The sequence below is a fragment of the Thunnus thynnus genome, chromosome 6 (genome assembly GCF_963924715.1).
Source record: "Thunnus thynnus chromosome 6, fThuThy2.1, whole genome shotgun sequence".
In the NCBI taxonomy this organism is placed as follows: Eukaryota; Metazoa; Chordata; class Actinopteri; order Scombriformes; family Scombridae; genus Thunnus; species Thunnus thynnus.
The window spans coordinates 23,302,286-23,326,017 of NC_089522.1; the positions used below are offsets into that span (position 1 = coordinate 23,302,286).

General features: G+C 39.2%; 2 protein-coding genes and 1 long non-coding RNA gene across 5 annotated transcripts; 1 reads left to right on the forward strand and 2 right to left on the reverse strand.

Moving 5' to 3' along the window:
* Positions 1-389: 389 nt before the first annotated feature.
* On the forward strand, positions 390-15,774 carry col9a3 (collagen, type IX, alpha 3). The gene is made up of 32 exons (XM_067592731.1): positions 390-754; positions 1,631-1,699; positions 3,121-3,156; positions 3,907-3,978; positions 4,146-4,199; positions 6,316-6,351; positions 6,897-6,920; positions 7,139-7,192; positions 8,058-8,111; positions 8,336-8,377; positions 8,488-8,544; positions 8,700-8,753; positions 8,911-8,964; positions 9,108-9,161; positions 9,289-9,342; positions 9,463-9,516; positions 9,599-9,652; positions 9,733-9,786; positions 9,870-9,923; positions 10,205-10,249; positions 10,339-10,392; positions 10,506-10,559; positions 11,337-11,390; positions 11,483-11,554; positions 12,073-12,108; positions 12,437-12,481; positions 12,658-12,690; positions 13,354-13,500; positions 13,638-13,692; positions 13,788-13,970; positions 14,091-14,168; positions 14,622-15,774. Exons 1-32 carry the CDS (start codon positions 689-691, stop codon positions 14,804-14,806), a joined length of 2,037 nt encoding a protein of 678 aa, XP_067448832.1. The 5' UTR covers positions 390-688; the 3' UTR covers positions 14,807-15,774.
* LOC137184758 (uncharacterized) lies at positions 11,561-14,726 on the reverse strand. Its single transcript, XR_010928716.1, has 3 exons — positions 14,637-14,726; positions 13,814-13,958; positions 11,561-11,923 (listed from the first exon to the last, which is right to left on the reverse strand). It is a non-coding gene; the product is annotated as an uncharacterized lncRNA (long non-coding RNA).
* LOC137184757 (transcription factor-like 5 protein) lies at positions 15,594-20,912 on the reverse strand. Of its 3 annotated transcripts, none has more exons than XM_067592732.1 (7): positions 20,680-20,912; positions 18,807-19,379; positions 18,561-18,714; positions 18,310-18,472; positions 18,008-18,194; positions 16,840-16,981; positions 15,594-16,539 (listed from the first exon to the last, which is right to left on the reverse strand). In XM_067592732.1, the coding sequence occupies exons 1-7, from the start codon at positions 20,862-20,864 to the stop codon at positions 16,414-16,416; spliced, it is 1,530 nt and encodes a 509-aa protein (XP_067448833.1). In that variant the 5' UTR covers positions 20,865-20,912; the 3' UTR covers positions 15,594-16,413. The 3 variants fall into 3 exon arrangements, with proteins under 3 accessions (XP_067448833.1, XP_067448835.1, XP_067448834.1); XM_067592734.1 differs by having other exon boundaries at positions 20,642-20,710; XM_067592733.1 differs by lacking the exon at positions 20,680-20,912 and adding an exon at positions 20,396-20,497.
* Between the last annotated feature and the right edge of the window lie 2,820 nt (positions 20,913-23,732).

Consider the following 23,732-nt stretch of genomic DNA (forward strand, 5'->3'; position numbering starts at 1 on the left):
CCTGCGTTACAAAGTGGGGGCAAGAACTTTGATGATGAGGGTATTTACCAGGTAATGAAGAGATGTTGAGTTGCATTATGGGAAACGTAGGATCCAGCATTTTTGGAGCTTGATTCATACCAGTAACTAAATGTCAGGATATCTCGGCCTCCACTGCTGCAATTTTGACCTTTTTTAAAAAAATCTGTTTCGGAGAGTCACCTTAATATATGGAAGTGTAATCCTACATTTCTGGAGTGCAACTTTAAATTATTGCATTTACACGTAGGACCACTGAAGAACCCTTGAAGAGCTCTTTTTTCTACCTTGCAGACATGAAGGATTTGTGATTTAGGTCAGTTTCCAATTGGTCAAAGCATAAACCCCCACATATTTTTTAACATTTTTAGCTCAACCCACTTTCTTGGTGTCCGAAATGGTTTCCCCCTCAGCTCTCTGCCTCCCTCACCAGTTCCACTCCTCCTCACCCCCCTCACCCCTGTGAACAGTGCGCCAGATTGAGTTCAGCCCCTCCAACTGGAGGCTCGGGTTTATCTGGAACCAAAGAGAAAGCCATTCGGGAGCTCTGCGCAGCGAGGTGAAGGAAGGCACCGTTGCGGACGCTGGGGGGGAGTGAGCGAGGACCGGGAACCGGGGATTTGACCTTTTTCCGCGTAAACTCGGGTTTGTGAGGGAGAGCGGGTCAGACATGGCGGTGTTCTCCGCTCTTTGGGTGCTCTTACTGTGCCAGCTTTTGACATCATCCTCAGCCCAGGTAGGGTTCAACAAGTGCTGCATCCATCCTTTCTCTTTCACTAGATGCATATTCTTAACTTAGAAGTTTATGTGACCTGATAATCCACCTATTTATAGCCACATCCTTTGTGGTGATGATTACTTGCATGCCATCTACACTAAAACTTGATGAATATCGATATTTTGATCTATGCTGCACACTCCAATGTTATTAAATTTTCCTGCACAATCATCACTGATTGAATCTGAGTAATATTATGTGTCTCTGGTTCTGTGGGCCTATTTTTTGCTCCACCATATAAGCCTAATCGTGTGCAGGTGGCTGTGCTTCTCTCACTAGTTGATGAAGTTGGGGTTATGTTTTCCTTGAACCTGTGGAATGCGCGGATTGCAGATCAGTGCCACAGCGCACAATGCCACCTCTGTTCATTCAGGCTCCCCGACTGAGTCAAACGGAGGAGCTCATTTAGAAAATCCTCAGTGAAATTAGTTTATTCTGTTTGGATGAACACTTGTTTATTTGTGTTTTCGTATAAATCTAGTCTTCCTTTTGTGCGTAATTGGACATTTAAAGCGTCTTTACGCGCGCCTGTTTGCATCATGGTTTTCACTGTGTTGCAGTTGTACTGAATACTATATGTTTAGATACATCTTCAGAATAAGGCTGAATTATTGCATTTTAATAATATTGTAGGGATTAGATTTTTAATTCATTTTCTTATTCACTCTCACACCGGTGATGCCAAAATATACCAGTTCATCATCACATCACTTTGTGTTTTATTCATTTCATATCAAACCACCTCTCTGCTTGTGATGTTTGCATCAAATGAACTGTAACTGGCTGCTTAGTGTTACATTGTGAAATTGTTTTCTGATGAATTTTGTATTGCAGAGGCCAGGCCCCAGAGGATCGTCTGGGCCACCAGGACCCCCAGGGGAACCAGGAAGGGATGGCACTGATGTGAGTTGAGCAGACTCCAAGAGTTTGTGAACTGGAAACCAATGTGTCTGTAACTTTCTCATCTTTTAGATTTAACAGTCAACTCCAATAAGGAGATAAGAAAAAAAATATTAGCTCCCATCAATGTTGGGTTTCTTTCTGCAAGTTTTCATCCTCTTTTAAGAAAAATGGGGTTGTCAAAATGTCAATATCATTTTAAAATATGTGCCCGGACCATATACTGATATTTTATTTACTAACCAGCTCTGCGGCTTTACGTTTTTTTCATACTGTATTTCAAAATTGTACTGTATTCCCACTCCTTCCTTTAGTGTTTTCTTTGTGCATAAATGTGGCTAAAATGTTTCTAGATATTAGTTTTGATCACATTGACCCCACCCACAGCCCCGCCTACAAATATTAAATAATAATCATGGTTGTCAGGTAGGCAGGGTTTAGGCATGTATCTACCAAATGGAGTTCTGTGGGTGGAAGAGTGTTGAAAAATTGTCCAGTCATTTATGTTTGCCTTTAAACCCCTCAAAATGTTAAATGTAAATGGCTTTTATCTCTTTAATGTCTTTAATTTAATCTATTTAATCTTAATCAGCCTGAAATGTCTGGATCATCGAATCTTGTCAGATAGAAATGTGAACAATACAAAAACAATTCACTTTAATTCCAGTTCCCAGAGTCTTTACTGTTTATGGGGTTATGCTGGCTTAAAGGATATAATGTCACAGTGAAAATATGAGTAAAAACATGATGTAAAACCGTATTTTCACAAGTTAGAGGGGGAAATTGGATTATGGGATAGCAAAATCAAAACAAAAACTCTTTGCTTCCTGCATGTTTATGTCTTTGATTTGTGTTCCTCTTGCTGTTACATAAAATAATGATTGAAAAGGAAAAAAAAATGGTGAATGTTATGTATCCATGTCAGGGAATCTCAGAGTATTTTATTTGTGGATATTTTTGTGACTCCAGTAAAGGAAGGCACACAGAGGGTCCATTCATACATTCCCCAACCCTGTGAGACCATCTAGAGTTTCACCTCACACCTCCTTCCTGCACTTTCAGCCCCCCCTGTCCAAACCAAACTGAGGCTTTTATCATGTGACCAGTCGGCGTCAGGTCATTTCAGTTGTGTTTGTTCTTCCCCAGTCGCTGCAGAAGCTAAACATTATATCCTATACACTGGAGCAGACCACAGACTCACTGCTGCAGTCACATTAATATTTCGGCTGTTTGAATCTTTCTCCACAATCAAACACTGTTGACTCTTGAAGTCTTTGAGCTACTGTGGAGGCCACATTTTAAAGAGCTTCAATTGTATGATCCTAAATTAGTCTGAAGCATTCAAGACGTGCAACAAACAAACTAAAACTGAATAAAATGTTTTTATCTGGCTATGTTATGTATTTTTTCTTTCTTATTAACAGGGCAAACCTGGACCTGCTGGACTACAAGGGAAAGCAGTAAGTATTTGAAAAAGTAAATTTTATTTAGGGACTTAAAATTATTGTGGTTATGAGGGGGGATTAACTTTATGTTCTACTTTAAAAAGCGTAAAGGTCACTCCCAGTGTTATTAATGTTTTCTTTAAACACTCCTCTTGACTTAGAAAAAAATTGCAATACCTTCCCCCCAACATGTCAAAATGGTGTCAAACAGTGTCAAATTTGTACAACTTGTTTAATCATGAACCCCAATTTAAACCTTAACATATCAATAAAACATGTCAATTTCGCCACAAATGTATACATATACCCTAATACAGAGACAGAACTGTCCTCTGCATAAATCAAAGTGCAAGTTGTCCTTTTGACATAACAATTTGTGTAAGTATTAACTATATTGCAAAGGAAGGCTGAAATAAAATACATATTTAGGATGGAAAAGATAGAAGACCCTCCCCTGCTCTCCCCCAAAAAGTCAGACTACTATAAATTCAGCCAAAAGTAAACGACAATCTCCCCCTTTTCTCCCCCCCACCCCCCTTTCCCTCCCTAATAATTTTCTTACAATCCCTTACATACCCCAAAATCACAAATTTATCTCAAAGGGCTTTAAAATCTTCACAGTATATTGCACCCTCTAAAAACTCCCCCCAAAAATCTTGCTGTTAATGTATGTAAACTCATGGTGTTCAGATAAAAGAAGTATCAATCAATTGCTCAGTCAACTAGATAACTGACTTCTGCGCTCATAAATCTCTGTCTGTGTAGGGTCCTAAAGGGAAAGCAGGAATACCAGGAGGACTTGGAAAACCAGGCCTGCCAGGACTTCCAGGGGTGGACGTAAGTGTCACAGAGACAGTTCTTACACTAACATCAATACACCCCCTCAGGAATGTCAGGAATCGACACCTAAACAGAAAGTAATTTTGTCTATGACTGAAATGATAGATGACTGACAATGTGTAAACAGCAGAACATGACGCAATGATGTACAACTTTCTCTTCAGGGTTTGACAGGTCCTGATGGTCCTGCTGGGAAGGATGGACCCGCAGGGGAGGCAGTAAGTGTGTCTTAGTCTACTGATCATGCCGGGATGCTGAGGATACACTTAAAGATGCACTGAGCTGAGTTATATGACTTCATTTTGATTGGGTGCTGTAGTATGAAGATCTTCAGGAGGGTCTAACAGGGACGAGGCCTGTGTTTCCTCTGTCAGCCTAAATTTGTCAAGCTGGCTCAGCCTCTTGGTGGGAATATTTTTAATGAGGGATCAGAATTGGATTTATTTCTGCTGCTTCCCTAATCCGGCCCGGAATGCACACTGTTTCCCACAAATCTGTGGGACTGTAGGGAATGATGATCTGTTGCCCTGATGCTGAAGGAAACAGGTATTATCCTTTGAGAGATACACGAAGGACAGAATCACAACACATGTGACATCACACAAGTGCTGCATATGTGCAGTGTCATATGTCCTCAGGACTGACTTGCCACATTTTTACACAAGATAGGAAAGAACCAGTAGTAAAGATTGAGGCTGTAAGGCTGCAAATCCACTGTCAAGACAGATAAACCCCCAGGCAATTCAACTAATTTGCCAACCTAATGAGGAAGCTTGCGTCAACCAATGTCCCTAATTACTCAGATTACTGCACTGTTATAGCTGGCTCACAAACCTGAGATTTGTGCTGAATAGTCATGCATAGACAAACAGGATCAAACTGGTGCAGTTTCAGACAGAGCAGGAGCTAATAGACATACTTTAATCCGCTCTGCCTCATCTGTGTTCAACACAACAGTAATGATGACTTTTAACAACACCACATTGATTGTGCTGTGCCAAGTTTAAGCACATCTTAGTGTTATAATTATAAGTTATTGAACCATTCTCAGCCAGCTCACATCTGTCTGTTTGTGATTTGTGTGCTAGCATAGCCTGTCGTCTGGTTTGCACACTGAGGAATGCAATGAGTAAGTGTAACATCACTATGTTAGGCCTGCTTATTTAGAGTCTTTTGCCCTCTCACCTCTCAGACAACACAAATACAGCTGTGAGGGGGGTAAACAAAGAGTTACAGGAGAGGAGATGAGATGATCACAAGGGGGCTGGCTGGGGTGGGGGGGCATTAGAAAGGAAAGGAGAAGGGGCGACACAGAAAACCACAATTTCATCACGTATTTGTGGAACAACTGTGTAAAAGTGATTTTTTAATGACAGAAATAATAGATGTAAACAAAGAAGGCATCAACAAAGAAAGAAGAAGTATCAAAAGTAATAAAATATACTTGTTATTGTGTCCTCCACAGCAAACAGTGCAAAGTATTTACTGTACATTACTTCTGGTACAGATAACCATCACTACACATGCAATGAGGGTCATTGATTTTGAGAAATGATCATATTAATCAATCACAATAATTGCCTTCTGATATTTTCTTCTCCAAGTATCTCTAATGATTAGTTGCAAAACAATTGTGATCTTTCACATGACCTACAGCAAAATAATCATGTCCAGATTTCTACATATCTATTATTTTTCAATACTGATTTTGTGGTATTTTTATGTTTATTAATCATCATCAGTAGAGGGTGAGAGGAAACATTGACAACTTTTTTTTTACTGTTCTAACCCTTTTTAATGTATTAATGATATAATATAATTCTATATATATAATATAAAATGAAGTCATATATAGCAACAACTCTCCTGTATCTAGCTGATATATGACTAGCAGTCATGTCAAACAGCACAAACATACAAATTCATACATGGAGCCTTACACTATTTGCTTATTTTAAGGGTGGTTAGTAAGATAAATGCACAGAATGACAGTCTGATGTAAATAGTTTAACATTTTAATGTGTTCATAATATGTTCAATGTAGTTCATGCATACCCTAAACTGATAATTGTAATCGTCAATAATTGTATATGTTTTAAGACTGTCACCATTTTCATATTGTTGAGATACTTAAGAGTTTTTCTGGTAAAAGTTTACCACAATGCTCTTTAAATCATGAATCCCAAATGCCATAGAATACCAAAGAATTTGTATCAACCCCCAAAAATAATTTCTATTATGTTCCTACATGAATAAGCATATTTTACATTTTCTTTTGCACTGCTTAATGATGTCTGAGATGCTGATTGTGATATTTTGCCTGGTTCTCTACAGGGTGATGCTGGACCTGCTGGGCCACCTGGACCTCCTGTAAGTAGCCCCACATAATACATACATACATAGCACCTAAAAAACAATACACAGGCACACAGCAGTTACTTTATATAATCTGTTCTCCAGTCCTCTAATATGTAACCACTTCACTGACCATTGTAAAGCATCTAGAAAGACTCCTCATTCTGTGTTATTCTTATCCCTACATCTATCACTGGACCAAAGGAAGTCATTCCTTTTCAGATCACATTGGATAATTTCATATGAAGACAATAAAGTTGTGTAATTCTGCTCCTGTAGAATCAGGGATATAACTCAGCTCTAAGCCCTCAGCTAACATAAAGATTATGAGGACACTTTTGAAAGCAGCACACATATTGTCCCTCTAATACTCAGATTATAGTTAGCCCTGATATAACTGGACTGGAAAGTGGATATCCACCTCACGGCAACAACCTGTGACAAACTTTCAAAGTGAATTTAATGCAGTGATACATCACATGGTGGATATTGATGTTGTGAGTAAATCTAATCATCGCTTGGTGTTTGTGACTTAATTTGCCTTCCTGTGTCTTCCGTAGGGCAGAGGGAGACCAGGAGCTCCAGTGAGTACAGAGCACTGTCTTTTTATATTCTTGTTATGTGCAGTAAGGTGGCGAAAGTGATGCATTTGTATCATTTTTACTTGTTGCTAGTGTTTGTTTACATGCTGGGAGAGTGTGCTTGTACATGTTACACTACAGTATGTTGCTGTCCAGATTGCATGCTACATCTAAAAATGTACTCTGATGCCTTGCACACACCCAATGTCTTTTGTTTCTAGGGGTTACCTGGAACCAACGGGTTGCCAGGCGGAGTCGGACCTCAGGGTCCAGCGGTGAGTATCTGCCTGATCTCCCAAATTAGACTTCCTGTCGTCATCATGAAGACGTCACATCCACTGATTCAGGATGAGATATAATAAGAATACAAGAGTAATTCTTATAATTATATTTTATTCTATCCTTAATTCAATATCCAGATGGCCAAAAAATACTCTATCAACTTATCATCAAATTCATACAGAAGCATCTGTAGCAGAAACCATAAATGATCTGAATGAGTTATAAAGCTCAGAACATCTCACAGATGAAGCTGTGATTTTAACTCATAGCTCTACTGAAATCAACCAGTACAACATTGCCCTAAATTTCCATATTATATAGTACTGGTGGGCGGACAAGAATAACCACTGGAGGGGAAGGACAGTTCAGTATGTGGGCTGGCCTCGTGTTTCATCTGGGTCACACTTTATTTGGATTGTCCAGTGCTCATAATCAGCTTATGATTACTTCAAAGTTCACACAGATGCTACAAAACCATCAACAGAAGTGTGAAGACATTTTATTGTCTGGGTCAGATTTAAGGCGGGTTAACATTAAAGAATACAGTTTGGGTCAGTGTTAGGATATTCGTTCCGCTAATGTCAGGGTTACTGTTGCTATAGTGCAAAGGGTCACTCAACTGAAAATGTACTTTTTATGACCTTTTAAATATTCCAATTATCTGTCACTCTGGGTTGGAGAAAGTTACCATCATGGACAACCAGAACTGATTCTAGTAACTGCGACCAGATGACCTCACCTAGCTTAGATGTTGCAGATGAGAGAGACTGATCAGGAAACATCCGAAGTCGATGGAGTAATGTAGCTTCATAACTGAGATGCTGAAGATGATACTAATCTCCTCTGTCTGTTTATCAGGGTGCTGAGGGTCTTGCAGGACTTCCCGGACCTCCTGGCCCTGATGGACCACCAGTAAGCGCAATCATCATTATAGACTTGATAAGTGGTGCTGCTGGTACAACACAGTCATATATTTTTCCACTGCCACCCAGTGGACTTCTTGTTGAATGTCTGTAAATTCACAGAAGCATCCTACCAAGTGCAAGTAAATACACCTGAACCAAGGATGCATTACAAAACATTGATAAAACTTCTCTTAATTTCTTGCTGTGTGCTGTCATCCCTCCCTCTGTCAGGGTCTTCCCGGTACTCTTCATGATCTCAACGGTGACCTTCTGGTAAGTTTTCAATAATGCATCTGTGAGGGCAATGTAATGACAGTAAACTTAATGTGTGTCCTCTGCGTAGACTGTAGAGTGCTCAGAGCTTTGTGTCTTGTCCTCTGCAGTGTCCTGCAATCTGCCCTCCTGGTCCCTCTGGTCCTCCTGGGATGCCAGGATTCAAGGTAAATATAGCTTCTGTCATAGTTCTATTTTTGATTTGTTTTGAATTATATGCTGCTCAATATGTCCTTGCAATGTACCTCATGCTGCGCTCTCACAATACATTTCCCTCCACACTCATGTCTGTAATCACTTCTGTGTATTTTTACTCATGCAGGGTCACACAGGTCATAAAGGAGAAAAGGGAGAGCCTGGGAAAGATGGGGAGAAGGTGAGTTTATTATGAGACATACTATACTTTGGATGTCAGTGACATGAGGATAGAATTGTCCTATTATGTGCAAAAATTGGTTTTATTGAGTATAGCTGCTTGTATTCCTGTGAGTTGGTGTTTTGTTGATGTACTAAGTGTCCTGTTTTGTCTCTAGGGTGATGCTGGTCCACCTGGTCCACCAGGTATTCCTGGTACAGTGGGTCTGCAGGTGAGTTACATGAAGATTTTTCCTGTTTTTGTGTCACTTTATACCTGTTGTCCATTAGCGCCTGGGCATTTTTTGAGGAATAATCACATATTTAGAGCATTTTTTAATGTTTTTAAGTGCCCTCACAATGCTCTCTTTTTCAGGGCCCACGTGGTCTAAGAGGTTTGCAGGGCCCAATGGGATCTGTAGGAGACAGAGTAAGCAACTTTAATAGCATTATCACAACTTCCTTGTTCAAGCTTCTTATCACTGACAGTTCACACACTTAAATTTGTGTACAAACAGTATGTTTTCTTTGACCTCATACTCTTTGTATGTCTCTAGGGCCTGCCAGGATTCAGAGGAAAGCCCGGCATTGCTGGCATCATTGGAAAGACAGTGAGTCTCTTTTTGTTTGTAAAACACTTGAAATAATTACAACATTTAGTAATTTACAGCTAGAATCAATGGCTGGTCCCATCAATGAATAGCTGTTTGTGTTTCATCTGATTTTTCCAGGGTGATGCTGGAGAAAAGGGGCCACAAGGCTTCAAAGGTCCCAAAGGTGAAATTGTAAGTAAAAGACTTTGAGTTGTGACTATGAGTTCACCAAGTATAAAAAATGTAAAACTGAGAGTCTGTTATCTTTGAACAGGGTAAAATTGGTCCTAAAGGAGGTCCCGGTGGAGCAGGACCCAAAGGGGAGCCTGTAAGTGCATATCAGAAAGATTATACATTATTAATATCACCACTCAGAACCATGAGGATCATATTTGATGTCCTCCACAGGGTATTCCTGGCAGGGATGGCAAAGATGGTACACCAGGATTGGACGGCGAGAAGGTAAGTTGCACCTTTTCTTCTTGCATTCTCTGTCTGCCGTAGCAAAACTGATGTCACACTCACAGTGGTCTCTGTTTTGATAGGGTGATCCCGGACGCCATGGAGTAGTTGGAGAGAAAGGACCAAACGGCCTTCCTGTAAGTATTTTGAAATAGACTAGAATGTGTCCTGGGCTAATTGATAGTAAAGGAATTTGTTTAGTTCACTCGCCATCTTGATTCTTCATTCTAAGTAGCAGTTTGAATATAATACCCACTCTCAGCAACATTCTGCACATTCATTTTCTCAATCCTAATCCACTGCCTTGTTCAACTCCTGAATAGGAAAATTCAGTTGCTTTAAAGATAAAAATGTCGTAAGTCAAAACGCCTCCAAACGTACTCTGTCAGTGATCATTGTTTTGTATTTTCTGTTCCAGGGTCTACAAGGAAAGAGTGGCGCCAAGGGATCCAAAGGAGAAGTCGTGAGTGTTACAACAAAACAGAAACACACTTTAACCTTAAAGCTAAAATTAGCACCATGTAGGACAACTGTTATCTTCTCTTACAATAGGGTGATCCAGGGAAAGCTGGAGAGACGGGACCCTCTGGAGAGCCAGGTATTCCTGTATGTATCTGATGGGCTTTTGTGGTATCACTGGGTCACTTAACCCAACATGGAACTTTAACAATGTTGCGTCTGGTCTCTAAACTTTCCACATCTTTCGTCTGCTCCATCAGGGTGACATTGGCATCCCAGGAGAGAGGGGGATAGCAGGACCCAGAGGAGTAGCTGTGAGTTAGTGATTACAACTGTCATCTATGGTGATGTGAACATTATCTGCTGTCAAATCGCTGCACTGCTAGTTTAGCTATAAAAACATCAAAAGCATCTATTACACACGACATTTAAAAATAATCTCTGCCCCATTTACAAGCCAAATGATTAGACTCCTTGCTGCACAGATGGCCGTCTGTTTAATTTAACCATTTTTTACAGAATGTATACTGCTCTAATAACCAGTGTGAATATTTGAAGAAATAATGACTGAAAAAGGAATGGCATTGATGGAAAATATCTTAAAAGACCACAATTCATAGCAGCATACAGCATGAATATGCTCACATCAAGATAAAACTGGAATAGCAGGACAACAAATTACTGCCCTTCAAAGTTTATGACATTTTGCTACAGAAGTAATAAGAGTATTGCTGCTGATTCAGTGGCTCACTAAGGTGAAATGGATGTCCAGTGGTGAGAGCAGGTATTCATAAAGGAGGAAATAATAAACAGAGGGGTCTTTGTTTTTGACAGCAGACCCCGCAGCAAGAAAAAAAAGATAAAATAGCAGCTCTAAAGCTGGACAGATTTACTTTCAAAGCATTTCTTAGACCAGCATAGGAATTAACACACTACTATCACACACTGCACTGCATAATGAATCATGCCTCACATAACCATCATGTCCATGTAGTCCGTTCTTATACTGCAAGAAAAAAACATCATTAATATCCAGATTGTTTTTCTGTTGTACTCTAATAAGATCACATGATAATGTCTGTTTCCAACAGGGAGCTATTGGACCAGCAGGCAACATTGGACCTCAGGGAGTGAAAGGCTTCCAGGTCAGTTGCATGACAACATCAATCATCATCAGTTTTTTTTAAATTTTATTATTATCAGATAACTTACTGGCTGTGTTTGTCATGTGCTGCAGGGTGTAAAAGGAGCCTTGGGGGACCCAGGTCTTCCAGGTCCAACAGGAATCCGTGGGGAGTTTGGAGACAGGGTGAGTTTGACATTTATGATAATATGTAATGTGTCCCAAGGCTTAACATCATTCAGTGTAATGATATACACTGAATCCATGATATATACAGTTCATACACAACCACTACACCACTGAACAGAATGTGATGAGCTGATGACCTGACATAGACTAATATTATCAAAAAACAGGTACAGTAAAAACCACCCAAAAACTCAAAACCTCCTTTAAGGGCCACCCCTTACAGACACAGTAGCGATATGTAACCATCCAGCTGTGTTCATGGGCGAGTATGTCAACATCCAGGTCATCCCACCTCAGCCTTAGTGGTATAAACTTAAACTGCAGCCAGCAGAGAGCTCAGACACAAAGTGGCCTCCTGTTCAGAATCTGAGGACAGAACAAAGACAGTCTTTATATCACTCCTGGTTCCCCTCAACTAGCCCACCTCACTTCCCTTCATCCCCCTTCCTTATTCCACAAATGTCTCTATATGGCTCTCATTTATTCTCTCTCTCTCTCCTTTTTCAAACCTACAGGGTCCAGTTGGAGCTTCTGGACCTAAAGGAGACATGGTAAATATATTTATATCAAAGTTGAAGCTGGTCAAGCTTAAATATGAACTGTGATAGTCTTCACCCAGCTGCTTGAAGGTTATAAGAGAGAATAAATATTTTTTATGCTGTTGGGTGAAAATCCTTGATGTCCAAAAAAGTGTCAACTTCTCAAGAACTAAGAAAAACAGCCTTAGTGTGTTTCTTTTTATTTCCTCAATGATGATGCTAAAAATGTTTTACCAGTCCAAGAGATTACAGAATTTTCTCAGTCAGGTACCATTTTTCAAACAAAAACCAACCTGGAGTTGTGAGATCAAATAATTCAGATGTTATGTTGTAACTTTAGGGTGTGGCAGGAAGTGATGGTTTACCAGGAGAGAACGGAGAACCTGTAAGTATTTTCTTTCATTCCTATGCCCCAATCAAAATCAAAACTATTTGTAACCTAGAGACTCGTTAGTTTGTTAGCAGTAATTTGCTTTCTTCATTCATTTTTTAAAATATTCTGTAATGTAAAATCATGCAGTTTTCACTTATGTTTAATTAAACTTTTGTCCTTATTTTCAGGGTCATTTTGGACCAGTTGGACAAAAGGGAGAGGTGAGCTACATCTATGTTTTCACTTACATTTTGTGCATTTTGTTACTTGTGTGTACTCCCAACATGTTTGCAGTGTTTCATGCCTCTACATGGACTCAAAGCCTCTGAACCAGTTTCCTACATACACTAGATGGCCGTCTCTTAGCACAAAATGCGTGTGGGTGTAATTAGCGGTGCAAGTTTGTTCCAAACTCCCTCTGTGTCTCACTGAACATTAAAAACTGGTGCCTAGCTCTGAGCTATTGGCCACTTGTCAGTCACTGCACATGATTCTGCCTCACATTCCAGGTTTAATAGGATTAATTAAAGATAGGTATTGCTGCTTTAGGTTTATCGGCCAGTTCACCACTATCGCCACAAGGGAGAGACGAGTCACATTAAGCTGCAGCACAATTTTTGTAATTAGAGACACAGCACTGATGAGTCTCACTTTCTTAGTCTCATTTACTGTTTGGTGTGCTTGTTGGAGTAATTATCAAGCAACAAGACGCCATATGAATCCGCCCACGCGTCGTCTCAACAGACCCAGTTTGCTCCTTAGTTGGTGTTTAGTCAACGATCAAATCAGAGGCTTATGGATGTTTTTAGCTCCAGTTTGGAAGAAATTGATTTCTTCATTTTTGCAGAATATAATGTGTCATTTAATGTTTGTTGTTATTATAGTCAGGGAAACGGGGTGAACTGGGACCTAAAGGTGTGACAGGTCCACAAGGAGAGCTCGGAGCAAGAGGGGCCCCAGGAAAAGAAGGACCAATGGGCTTCCAAGGGGAACAAGGTCTGCCTGGAATTCCAGGAAAGACAGGTGTACCCGTGAGTGTTTTTTTATATATATGTACAAAACTGTAAGCAGCTTGTGATTAATGGTAGCATATTAAATGTTGCTTTTTTCTAACGAAACACCTGAATGAGCTTCTGCTTTAATAATGTCTTCTTCACTTGTGTTTCAGGGTAAACTGGCAAGCGAACAGCACATCAGAGAGCTGTGTGGCTCAATGATCGATGGTGAAGATCTTAACAAATCTGTGTCTATAATTCATTCCAGTGCTGAATAAAACGTAATCTGGGAATTGACCTTCTTGGTGTTTTCTATCACCCAGATCAGATTGCACAGCTGGCCGCTAACCTTCGAAGACCCCTGTCCCCTGGAATGGTGGGCCGTCCTGGACGTGCTGGACCTCCAGGAAAGCCAGGAGTTACTGGCTCTATTGGGCATCCGGGTTCCCGTGGACCACCAGGGTACAGAGGCCTGCCAGGAGAGCTTGGAGATCCTGGTCCCAGAGGTATGAAAATTAATTATAATATATAATTATAAGAACTTTTGATTTATTGGTAGGAGCACAAAATCAATTGATCAATGACATCATCTAATTGTCTATTTAACTTTTCTGTTTTCACAACAGGTGATGTCGGTGAGGCAGGTGATAAGGGACCCGTTGGCAAAGCCATTGAAGGGCCCACTGGAGACCAAGGATACCCAGGTATGTGGCCCCTGTACAGTACACTCTAATTGGAGTTTGAGCTGATTGGAGCTAGAAGATTGTTCCCTTTCAATTTTAGTTACTACACTGTACATAATAGACTTTCTTTATGGCAAAATGACCTGTCAAACGCAGACAAAACTAATACAATCAATAAATGCATGATTCCATTAAAGTGTACCAAATCCAGGGCAGACAGACACTAAAAATGGTTTACTGTCACAAATGAAATGGAGCCATAATTTATGTTAGTTACATCTGTGCTTTTCCTGCTATGACACAATGTGAAAAAAGTGAGGTGTGGGAAAAGTCTATTGTGGTATAATTTCTACTGGAAACATTAACATTAACTGTCCCTCAACAAGGTGTAATATTTGATCAAAAATATTATAGAACACTTGCAAGTACAGCAGTGCTTTGTCTTTGGCTCATTCTCTGTAATGCTGTCCACAGGTCTGCCAGGAGTACCTGGAATTGTCAAAGATGGGCGTGATGGATCTCCAGGAGATCCAGGTGAGCCTGGAGAGCCAGGCAGGGTAGGTAGGACTGGGCACCAGGGCACTCCTGGAATCTGTGACACATCAGCATGCCAGGGAGCATCAGTCGCTGGGAAATCATCCAACCCCAAAAACCATTAAAATCACTTCCTGCAACCTGACGCCATCCAGACCATGGAGGAAGGATGAAAAGTGAGGGAAAGGAAGGAATGAAAGAAGAGAGCGATCACAAAAATGTCCTCTTTATTTAAATACATGTATCACAAGATGGGAAGAGTAACATCAACAGGTGTGATATTTTGAGAGGAATAGAGGAACATCCAAGGAGTGACATGAATAACAGAACAACTGAGAGACAAAAAAAAAAAATCAAGATGATATCCATAAATAAAGTGGACAGAGGCATGGAAGAGTGCAAGAGAACAACTGCATTGCTCCAAATACTATCACATAACAAGACTTGACTTACAAACAACTGGAAACATGAATGATGAGTCCTTTTTGTATAAAAACTTTGTACATGTTGTTTCCCTGCCCCCATTATCTCTAAAAACAGTGACTGTCTCTGAAGTGAATGTGCATGTATCACAGCCCATTAATGTAAATCACAGGTGTTACCTCAACATACGAGCTTACAGTGTAAAATATGGAAATAGGAGCCAGAGGTAAAAAGCCTCTGTCAAGGAGCTGTGTATGTTTTGTAAAAGGAATAAAAAGAACCAATACCCAGGTGCCCAGAAATTGTGTAGATTAATCCAAAAAAACAACTTTTGATAGTCTTTTTTTACAGCTTGTTTTTTGTTTTGTTTTTTAATTACATGTGAAGTTGATTATCTAAACTTGAGAATCAAAAACAAAATAAAACTTGTGGATGGAGAAATCAGACATTGTAAAATAAATTTAAGAATCTTAGGTGCAGTTTTTTTCCTTCTTTTTTTTTCTCAAATCTGCAATGACCACATCCACTATGTACTACCGGTGCTGTAACTATTAAATATACATGACTTTAAATACTATTTATTATTTGTGGGTGACTGTTGTATGTACAGTAAGATGCTACAGCGACATGTTGTAAGAAAGAACAAATAAAGCCACTTTTCAGTAAAACATCACTCTTCTCTACATATCAAATGAACAGTTTGAGAGTAATATGCTTAACACTATGAAAGTCAAGTAATCCCATTAATTTATTAAGTAGAAACACTTCCATACCAAACTATTGGAATATATGAATAAAGACTAATTTGTATGTAGACAAGTAAACTGAACAACATGCTGTATTTTTAGAAAATGTGTATGAACAAAGTAGTAAACAAAATATGAAAGAAGCATATAAGACACATATTTAACATTTTCTAAATGTATGATAGCTGCCTCTGAAGTCTATTTTTTTCTATCAGCTGTTTTTCAAAGGGAAACAACTATGTATGAGTTTATGAAAAGCCCCTTTATGGCAGTTCAAACACTTGCCTGATATAGTGTTGTCTTCCTGGAGAAAACTAATCATGTTTGAGCATCATATGGCGTGGAACTGAAAAGTTCCCACTGTCTAAATCATTGTAATGTAGTCAGAAGCAGAGCTCACCTCTAAAGGACACTTTTTGTCATTTAAAATGTAACAACAACACCCACCTAACCCCCAAAGCCAGACTGTCTGGGAAGATCCCAGCTACTCAAAGGTTAAATTCAATAATAAATTAAATGTGCTCCCATATCTGGCTGATCTAATCGATAAAATGGTGAGGGGGTCATTGTTCTACCGCAAGAGGAATGGTCAGTGACTCGTCCATCTCCCGCTGGAATGGGCCCTGGCCTGAAGAGGGGCTGGATTTAAGAAATAGTCCTTTATTATCAGTGAACGCACTCTGAAACTCCTGTAAAGGAGAGAACATCAGATTATTGCTAATTACAGATAATGCCAGTGCTGCTATAGTAAATGTGTGCCTATCTAGGCTGCCCCTCTCCTTTACTCCAGGTGGTGGTGGTGTTGCACACTGTCAGCATAATGTGGTGGTTATATCAGGGCTTGTTTTAATGTGCTGCAGTATAATTAGGCTCTTATCTTCCAGCCGCAGGTTGCTAGTTACAAATAATTCGGCAGCAGGATGATCAAACCTTAACGTTTCACATCAGTGGATGTTTTAACTCCACAACTCGAGACCACACAAACGTACCTCTTTGAAGGTGTCGCCATACGTTTTTTTGATGTATCTCAGGAAGGTAGTGGTCCACTGCAGGGTGGTGACTTTGTCTGTGTCCGAATCACAGAATGGCACCAGCATGTTCAGCTCGTCACAACACAAACGAATCCTCTTCCTGCACAGCAGTAAAGACAATACAGATGTTTTTCTGACAGTGACATCTCAAACATTACTGACCTGTGACTGAGACTTTAGGTTCTATAGCCTCATGTCTCAACAATTCATAGCAGACATAATATCTCTTTGACCCGGTTTAATTTATTTTTTACTTAACATATATCTAACAAAGTCTGCATATCAAGCAAATATATATTAGGTCATGGCCCAAAAGATGATGAACTCTGTTTAAAGAAGTACAGATGGTCTCTAGGATTTAGAATGTACATGGTGGGGGATCAATTTGGTCTTTTTTATTGTATAAAGAGAGAGCTCCAAGGTTAAAGGGTCAGTAAACAGTAAACCAGACATTTTCTGTGTCTAAGCTATGCAGCTGCAACTGCATCATTATCAGTTTATCTGTCGATTATTTTCTTAATTAATCAATTCATTGTTTGGTCATTAAATGTCAGAAAATTGTGGAAATGCTGTTACAATTTCCTACTGCACAAGTTGGTGTCTTAAAATAGTTTGTTTTGTCTGATCAACACTCCAGTACCCAAAAATGATCAATTTATTATCACATAAGACAGTAAAGACACACAATTAAGCTGGGCCTGGGGAATGTTTGGTATTTTTGCCTTTAAAAAATGACTTAAATGATTAATCAAAAATAGTTGCCAATACATATTCTGTTGATCGATTAATCGGCTAATAATTTCAGCTCCAATGTAATGCCCTCAAAATTCCCACTACGGCACAAAAATGTCCACAGCATATAGAATCTCAGTTTACTTCTCACTAGACTAAAATAAGAAGTGTTTATTATGTAGGGAATAGATCATCGTGAATGAAAGATGGTGTAGTCTGTAGTGATGGTTGAGCAATGCACACATACTTAAAATCTTTAACTAACATATTACATGAGGTAATGTATACGGCCCAGAGAGACAATAAATATTTATAGTAATAGTATTTCATAAGAGCATGTCACAAACTGTGGAGGGTGCAGAAACACCTTCAGCTGTGAACAATGGCTGCTCACCTGCGTTCCCTCTCCTTACTGTTGTGTTTCTCCCTGCGCTGGCTAAGCGACATACATGATCGTGCTGTTTTCCCGCTGCTGCTCCCTGATCCTCCAGCTGAGTCTGGGGCAGCCTTAGCAGCCTTCACAGGTCGAGAGCTGTGGGCACTACCGTGCTTCCTGGAGGCAGCAGATATTGCCAAATCATCTGTGAAAAACATGAGAGTGTACAAAATAAGACTAAGTTAGACACAAACATATGCATGTATTTGCATAGTAGTACAGCAGACAATAAACTTTTGAAATAAGATACTGATTATTACTTTCTATGTTCACCGACTGCTGCTCTTCTGTTGTGTTACTGCTTCTGGTAAAGTGAGGTTTTGTAACAATCCTCTCTGGGCAGAAATTAAATGAAAAACTCTTGGGGATGATTAAACCCTGCTGCTTGTTTGGTTCAAGCATGTGAGGAATATGGCCAATCACCTGAAATTAAAACACAAGAAAGAAAGATTAAACATTGAATTATGCTATAAAGCTGTAATAAAACGCATGACTTTTTTTTTCACCATACTTGGCCACACATGGTGACTGGGTTATATACACCCCCGACATATGGGCTGGTAACCTCAAAAGGATTTGCTCGGTCAGTTTTCATCCACTTCTGCATTTGAGGATGTATGACTGCCTCTTGAGCCTCCGCAGACTGCTGAAACATCGTCAAAAAACTGAAACACAACAGAGATTTTTCACATTCCATAAAAACGAGTGACTTCAGCGTTAGCAACAAACAGCAATACATTTTATTAGTGAAACCTACTTGCTAAGAACTGCTGACTGAATATCTTGCTGCCTTGGCGTGTCAGCAGACATGGAGTTGAACCTTTTCTCCAAGCAAACTCTAGCAGCCGATCTGGATCGCTTCTGCGAAGATGTGCTGCTGTTGGTGGGTGAGTCAGTCAGACTGTTTTCTCCTCTGATTCTGGCCAGCACAAAACCTGGGACCTCTCCATAAGACGTTGGTGTTTTTTCACCTGGCATCACCAGACAGTGTTCCTCTGTCGAAGTTGAGAGGTCAATAGCTTGAGTGGTTGGAACGGGAGAAATCGCTGTGGCGTCTTTAGCCATCACTGCAGCAGGGTAAGATCTGACATCTGGACTGTCTGGAGGAGCTTGTGCCTCCATCTGGGCTTGGATAAGGTGCTGAAGGTGTGTATATTCAACCTCTGTCATCCCCATCAGACCAAGCTCAGTTCCCATCATCTGGCCCTGATCGTATGTCAAACATCCACCTTGGCTCAAAATCACCCCAGCAGAGTCATAGGGATGTTCTCTGGAGGAGGTTGAAGGTGGTACATGGATGGTTTTACAAGCTGAGGAAAAGGATGACATCCTAGAGATGGGATGGAGATCAGAAAAATGTTTTATTTGTCTCAAGGGGTGGAAAGTAACTAATAACATTTACTTAAGTACTATACTTAAGTACAATTTTGAGGTACTTGTACTTTACTTGAGTATGTCCATTTGATGCTACTTTATACTTGCACTCCACTACATTTCAGAGGTAAATATTGTACTTTCTACTCCACTACATTTATTTGACAGCTTTAGTTATTTTTCAGATGTCCTTTTGTGCTTTTGATATCTTATAAAAAGCAGTGTGTAGTCGGGGTCACATTTCAGATGTCTATGAGTTGTTAGCAGCTCCACCAAATAGTGATTTTTCCCTCCAAACTTCACACATGGTTTCATTTCAATAAATATTCAAATGATCCGATATTTCACCAAAAATCAAAGGTTTGAGAAAAAGTTCAAAAACAGAAAACAGATTTGTATATCAGAACTTTGTTTTTTCTTCTTTCCTCTCCCATTAATCATCTCATGACTCCACAGATTTATCTGGTCCTAACCCTTTGGAGGGGCCCGACCCCTAGGTTGGGAATCTATGGACTTAACTATCTAACTGTATATGAAGTAGTTCAAACAACTCCACCTCCAGCAGCTAAAACAGTAACATGCTGCTTACACACTAATGTGTCAGTATTAATAATCTAATGATGTCCTATATAATAATATATCAGTCAGAGGGACCAAACCACTAATTTTACTGCAATACTTCAACTACATTTTGCTGCTAATAGGACTTTAACTTGTAATGGAGTATTTTTACATTACTGTAACGTTATTGGTAATTTTACTGAAGGATCTGAATACTTCACCACTGCTTGTCTCAGCTTTCCACCATTACAGGCCACATACGTGTTAACCGACATCAACTAGCTAAAGTTAAACGTGTCGTGGGCTGTTTTATTAAATGTTTTTTTGTCTTTGAACGTAACATAAATTGTTGCCCAAGATAGCTTCAACAAACTTAACATACGGTGTTGATATTAAACAATTCATTTATACCTTCGAGATGTCAGTAGTGAGTAAATTAACTTTAGCTACAAAAGTTAGCTCGCGACTTTACGTTGAGGAACGAGCGACGTTAACGTTAAGCTAGTAACGTACGCTAAATGTCACAAGACGTTGGCATAAATTAACCTGACGTGGACATCTATGTAAAAACCCTTTCCACGTTAAAACGGTTAATATACTTTCAACCATCAATTATTAAGTGGCCCAAATAATGAAGGCTGAACTCTAAATAGTCACCTCTTTATATTGACCTTTCTTTAGGGTCTTTAACTTACTTAATGCCAAATCCTGCCCGATGCCCGCCGGTGACAACTGACGTTGGAGTCCGACCCCGGACGTCGGTCAGTATCCCAGATGAAGCCTCCGATGATTTAAAGAAAAAAATATTTTTTAACAGACCAATATCAGAAATGCCGTAGACAACCTTTAAAATGCAGTGGTAGAAATGAACTAAGTACATTTACTCAAGCACTGTATTTAAACCCAATTTAGAGGTACAGTATAACCAAGTTACCAATTACTTTGAGTATTTCTACAACTATTTCTCCACTGTACTTACTCCATATAAAACATTATGCATTGTTGTAAATTACATAATATAACAATAAAGTAATTAGCTTTGCCCCAACCAGCTACAACCTGCTGCTCATGCATTGATGCATAAGTTAATGTCAGTGGTTTAAACATTTATTTAACATTTATTTCTCAACACTTCTTCCACCAGCACTATTAAATTGTACACAACCATAGGGGTACTTAAATCAGCTCTGTCAACCTTCAGGAGCTTCTCAGATGTCCGCTGAAAAAGGCTGGACTGAAAACTGTCAAAGGAGGGCTTTTTTTCAGTTTATTTGATCATTTTAGCTAAATAACCCAAAACGTGTTTTTCTACCTTTTTACCAAAATACTTTGTAGTAACACGTTTACACACTGTAATTATGACAATGAGAGAGACGAATGAGAGAATCCCACAGGCACTACAGCAGAGAGCCAATAAATATACGTTTGTGCTGATGACTGGTGCTTGTTTATCATATACTAGTATAACTGATTTCAGTAAAAAAAAAAAAAAAAAAAAAAATCACGTTATTTTCAGTAGCTTATAATTGTTTCCGTGACTCATCTGTTAGGGTGATTCAAGGAAACTTCTTCTGCAGTTTATTTACATCTTGACCACTTTTCTTAATCCTTATTAATAAGATAAATGATAAGAAAACTAAAATCATAGCAAATGCGAATAATTGTCCAGCACTGGAACTAATGGATAATGGCAAAAAAAATATTGTTAACCCAATTCATTGTATAGATGAAGTCTTGATCATGTAAACAATATTTCAGGCAAGAATCCATTTAGGATGTGATGCACACAGGTCAGAGGTCCAGTCTCCTGTGCTGAACAGAAAAAGCTGAGGGCCCTTCATGGGAAGTTTGTGGCTGCAATCTGGCTGTTATGTAACAGTGGTGATCTGCTATAACTAGATGTTTTTGTGATTTGTGATTGAGATATTTAATTGTGGCTAAAGCACAATTTGTGCACTTACCAAAGCTAGTTCAATATCAATTCCTTGGTGGGTGCTTTGATGCCTGATGGACTAGATTCAACTGAATGCTGTCGCCCCCCTTTGGTAAACCATGAGCTTTGCAGGTTGCTGTGGAGGCTCATGCACAATATTAACAAATGCAGACTCAGTCTTCTATTAGCAGGGATATTTTTTCCAAGGACTTGTTCTCCCTTCCCTCTTCCTCTTTTACTCATCTGTCCCCACTTGCTTGTCACAGCAAGAGCCCTTAAGAAATAAACCTGAAAACTAATTAAACAACAGGGCTTTTGTATTAAAAAATAATCCATGTTATTGTGCAAACATGTCTCATTCCAAATAAGAAAAAACATTTTGCCCTTTAATGGTTCTAGGCAATTATATTGGCCAGCTGTCTACATGGCACACTAGAGTAATTATATATCCTATATAGCATTTCACTGGAATTAGAATCAGGCCATAATGTGTGTTTAAACCAGGTAAAGGATAGGCTCACATTTTTCAAGTCTGTCTTAAAATATGAACATTGAAACAATTTTTGCATGCTGTAATCATTCCTCCTGTCCATGGTGGCCTTAAAGAGATCCCTTCTTAAAGCCGTTTCAATATCAGTGATGGGGGATAAAACCCACAGTCCTCATTCTGTGCAAAATTACATTCCAAACCAAAATTAAGCTGATATGAGGATTCAGCTGTCTGGGTAAGTCAAATCAAGAGGGAAACCTTCCAAAGTCTTTTTTTATGCAAAATTCCCTCTTTGTGTGACTATTATTTACCACAGTAACACTGTCCAGGGAAACATGGGATATTATGGCCAATATCCAACTGAAAAACAGTTTCAGCATTCATATGGGTACTTGACTATGGTTTTCAGACAGACTTGAAAGATGTGAACCTAACCTTTAAGCTCTTTTCATTCTGGCTGGCTCTGTCTTAGATCAGGACAGGTATAACCCACCAAACTGGTCAACCTTTTCTCAAAAGCATTGGGAGTATGGAGCCTCCTATAACAATAAATGTGCTTGTTTTTGTGTCATTGGATACTTAATGTTCATATGGATATATCCAGTGAAGGAATGGAACAAAGTACTCAAATACCGTACATACGAACAATCTTGAGGTTCTTGATTATTTATATTTTGTTCCACTTTATACTTCTACTCCACTAAATTTCAGAGGCAAATATAGTACTTTTTAATCCACAATATTTATATGAAAGCTGTAGTTAATGTTACTTGCAGATTAACACTTTACATACAAAACTTGCTTTAAAGTATGATACATTCTTATAGATAAGCAACCCAACAATAGTTAAAATGAGCTTGACTAACCACAACAGTAAAATGATACTCAATGATGCACTGACAGGACAATTTTCCTGTATGTTGGTAAGACTTGTACTTATTGTATCTAACCATACTTTCACTCAAGACAGAATTTGAATGTAGGGCTTTTCATGGTGATTTTTACATTGTGGTATTACTACTTTTATTTTAGTCTCCGACCTCTGTTGTGTCAATCAGTATGTCATTATAGGCTAAATTACTTTTTCAGTACAAAGAATACGTTTCCTGCGTTACATGGAGATATGCAACACTATTATGCCATTAGATAAACTGTGAAGCGTGAGATTTTTATTGTAGCTCTAAAAAAGTATGAACCAGAAATTAATTATATTCTACAAAGTGTTATCACAGTGCTTTAACAAGTGACTGTTTTAGTAACAGCTGTGAGTACTATTCACATAGCAGTGAAAAATATATTGTTGGCAAAATCAAACTAAATACAAA

What these genes read in the sequence shown, in the direction of transcription:
- col9a3 (XM_067592731.1), top strand. Translation starts at nt 689, where the DNA reads ATGGCGGTGTTCTCCGCTCTTTGGGTGCTCTTACTGTGCCAGCTTTTG. An exon ending in CAGGACTTCCAGGGGTGGAC is followed by an intron (nt 3,979 to 4,145) that starts GTAAGTGTCACA and finishes CTTTCTCTTCAG; the next exon opens with GGTTTGACAGGTCCTGATGG. An exon ending in TGGAGACCAAGGATACCCAG is followed by an intron (nt 14,169 to 14,621) that starts GTATGTGGCCCC and finishes TGCTGTCCACAG; the next exon opens with GTCTGCCAGGAGTACCTGGA.
- LOC137184757 (XM_067592732.1), bottom strand. Translation starts at nt 20,864, where the DNA reads ATGTACTTAGTTCATTTCTACCACTGCATTTTAAAGGTTGTCTACGGC. An exon ending in CAGTCAGCAGTTCTTAGCAA is followed by an intron (nt 18,715 to 18,806) that starts GTAGGTTTCACT and finishes GTTGTGTTTCAG; the next exon opens with TTTTTTGACGATGTTTCAGC. An exon ending in ATGGCGACACCTTCAAAGAG is followed by an intron (nt 16,540 to 16,839) that starts GTACGTTTGTGT and finishes TCTCCTTTACAG; the next exon opens with GAGTTTCAGAGTGCGTTCAC.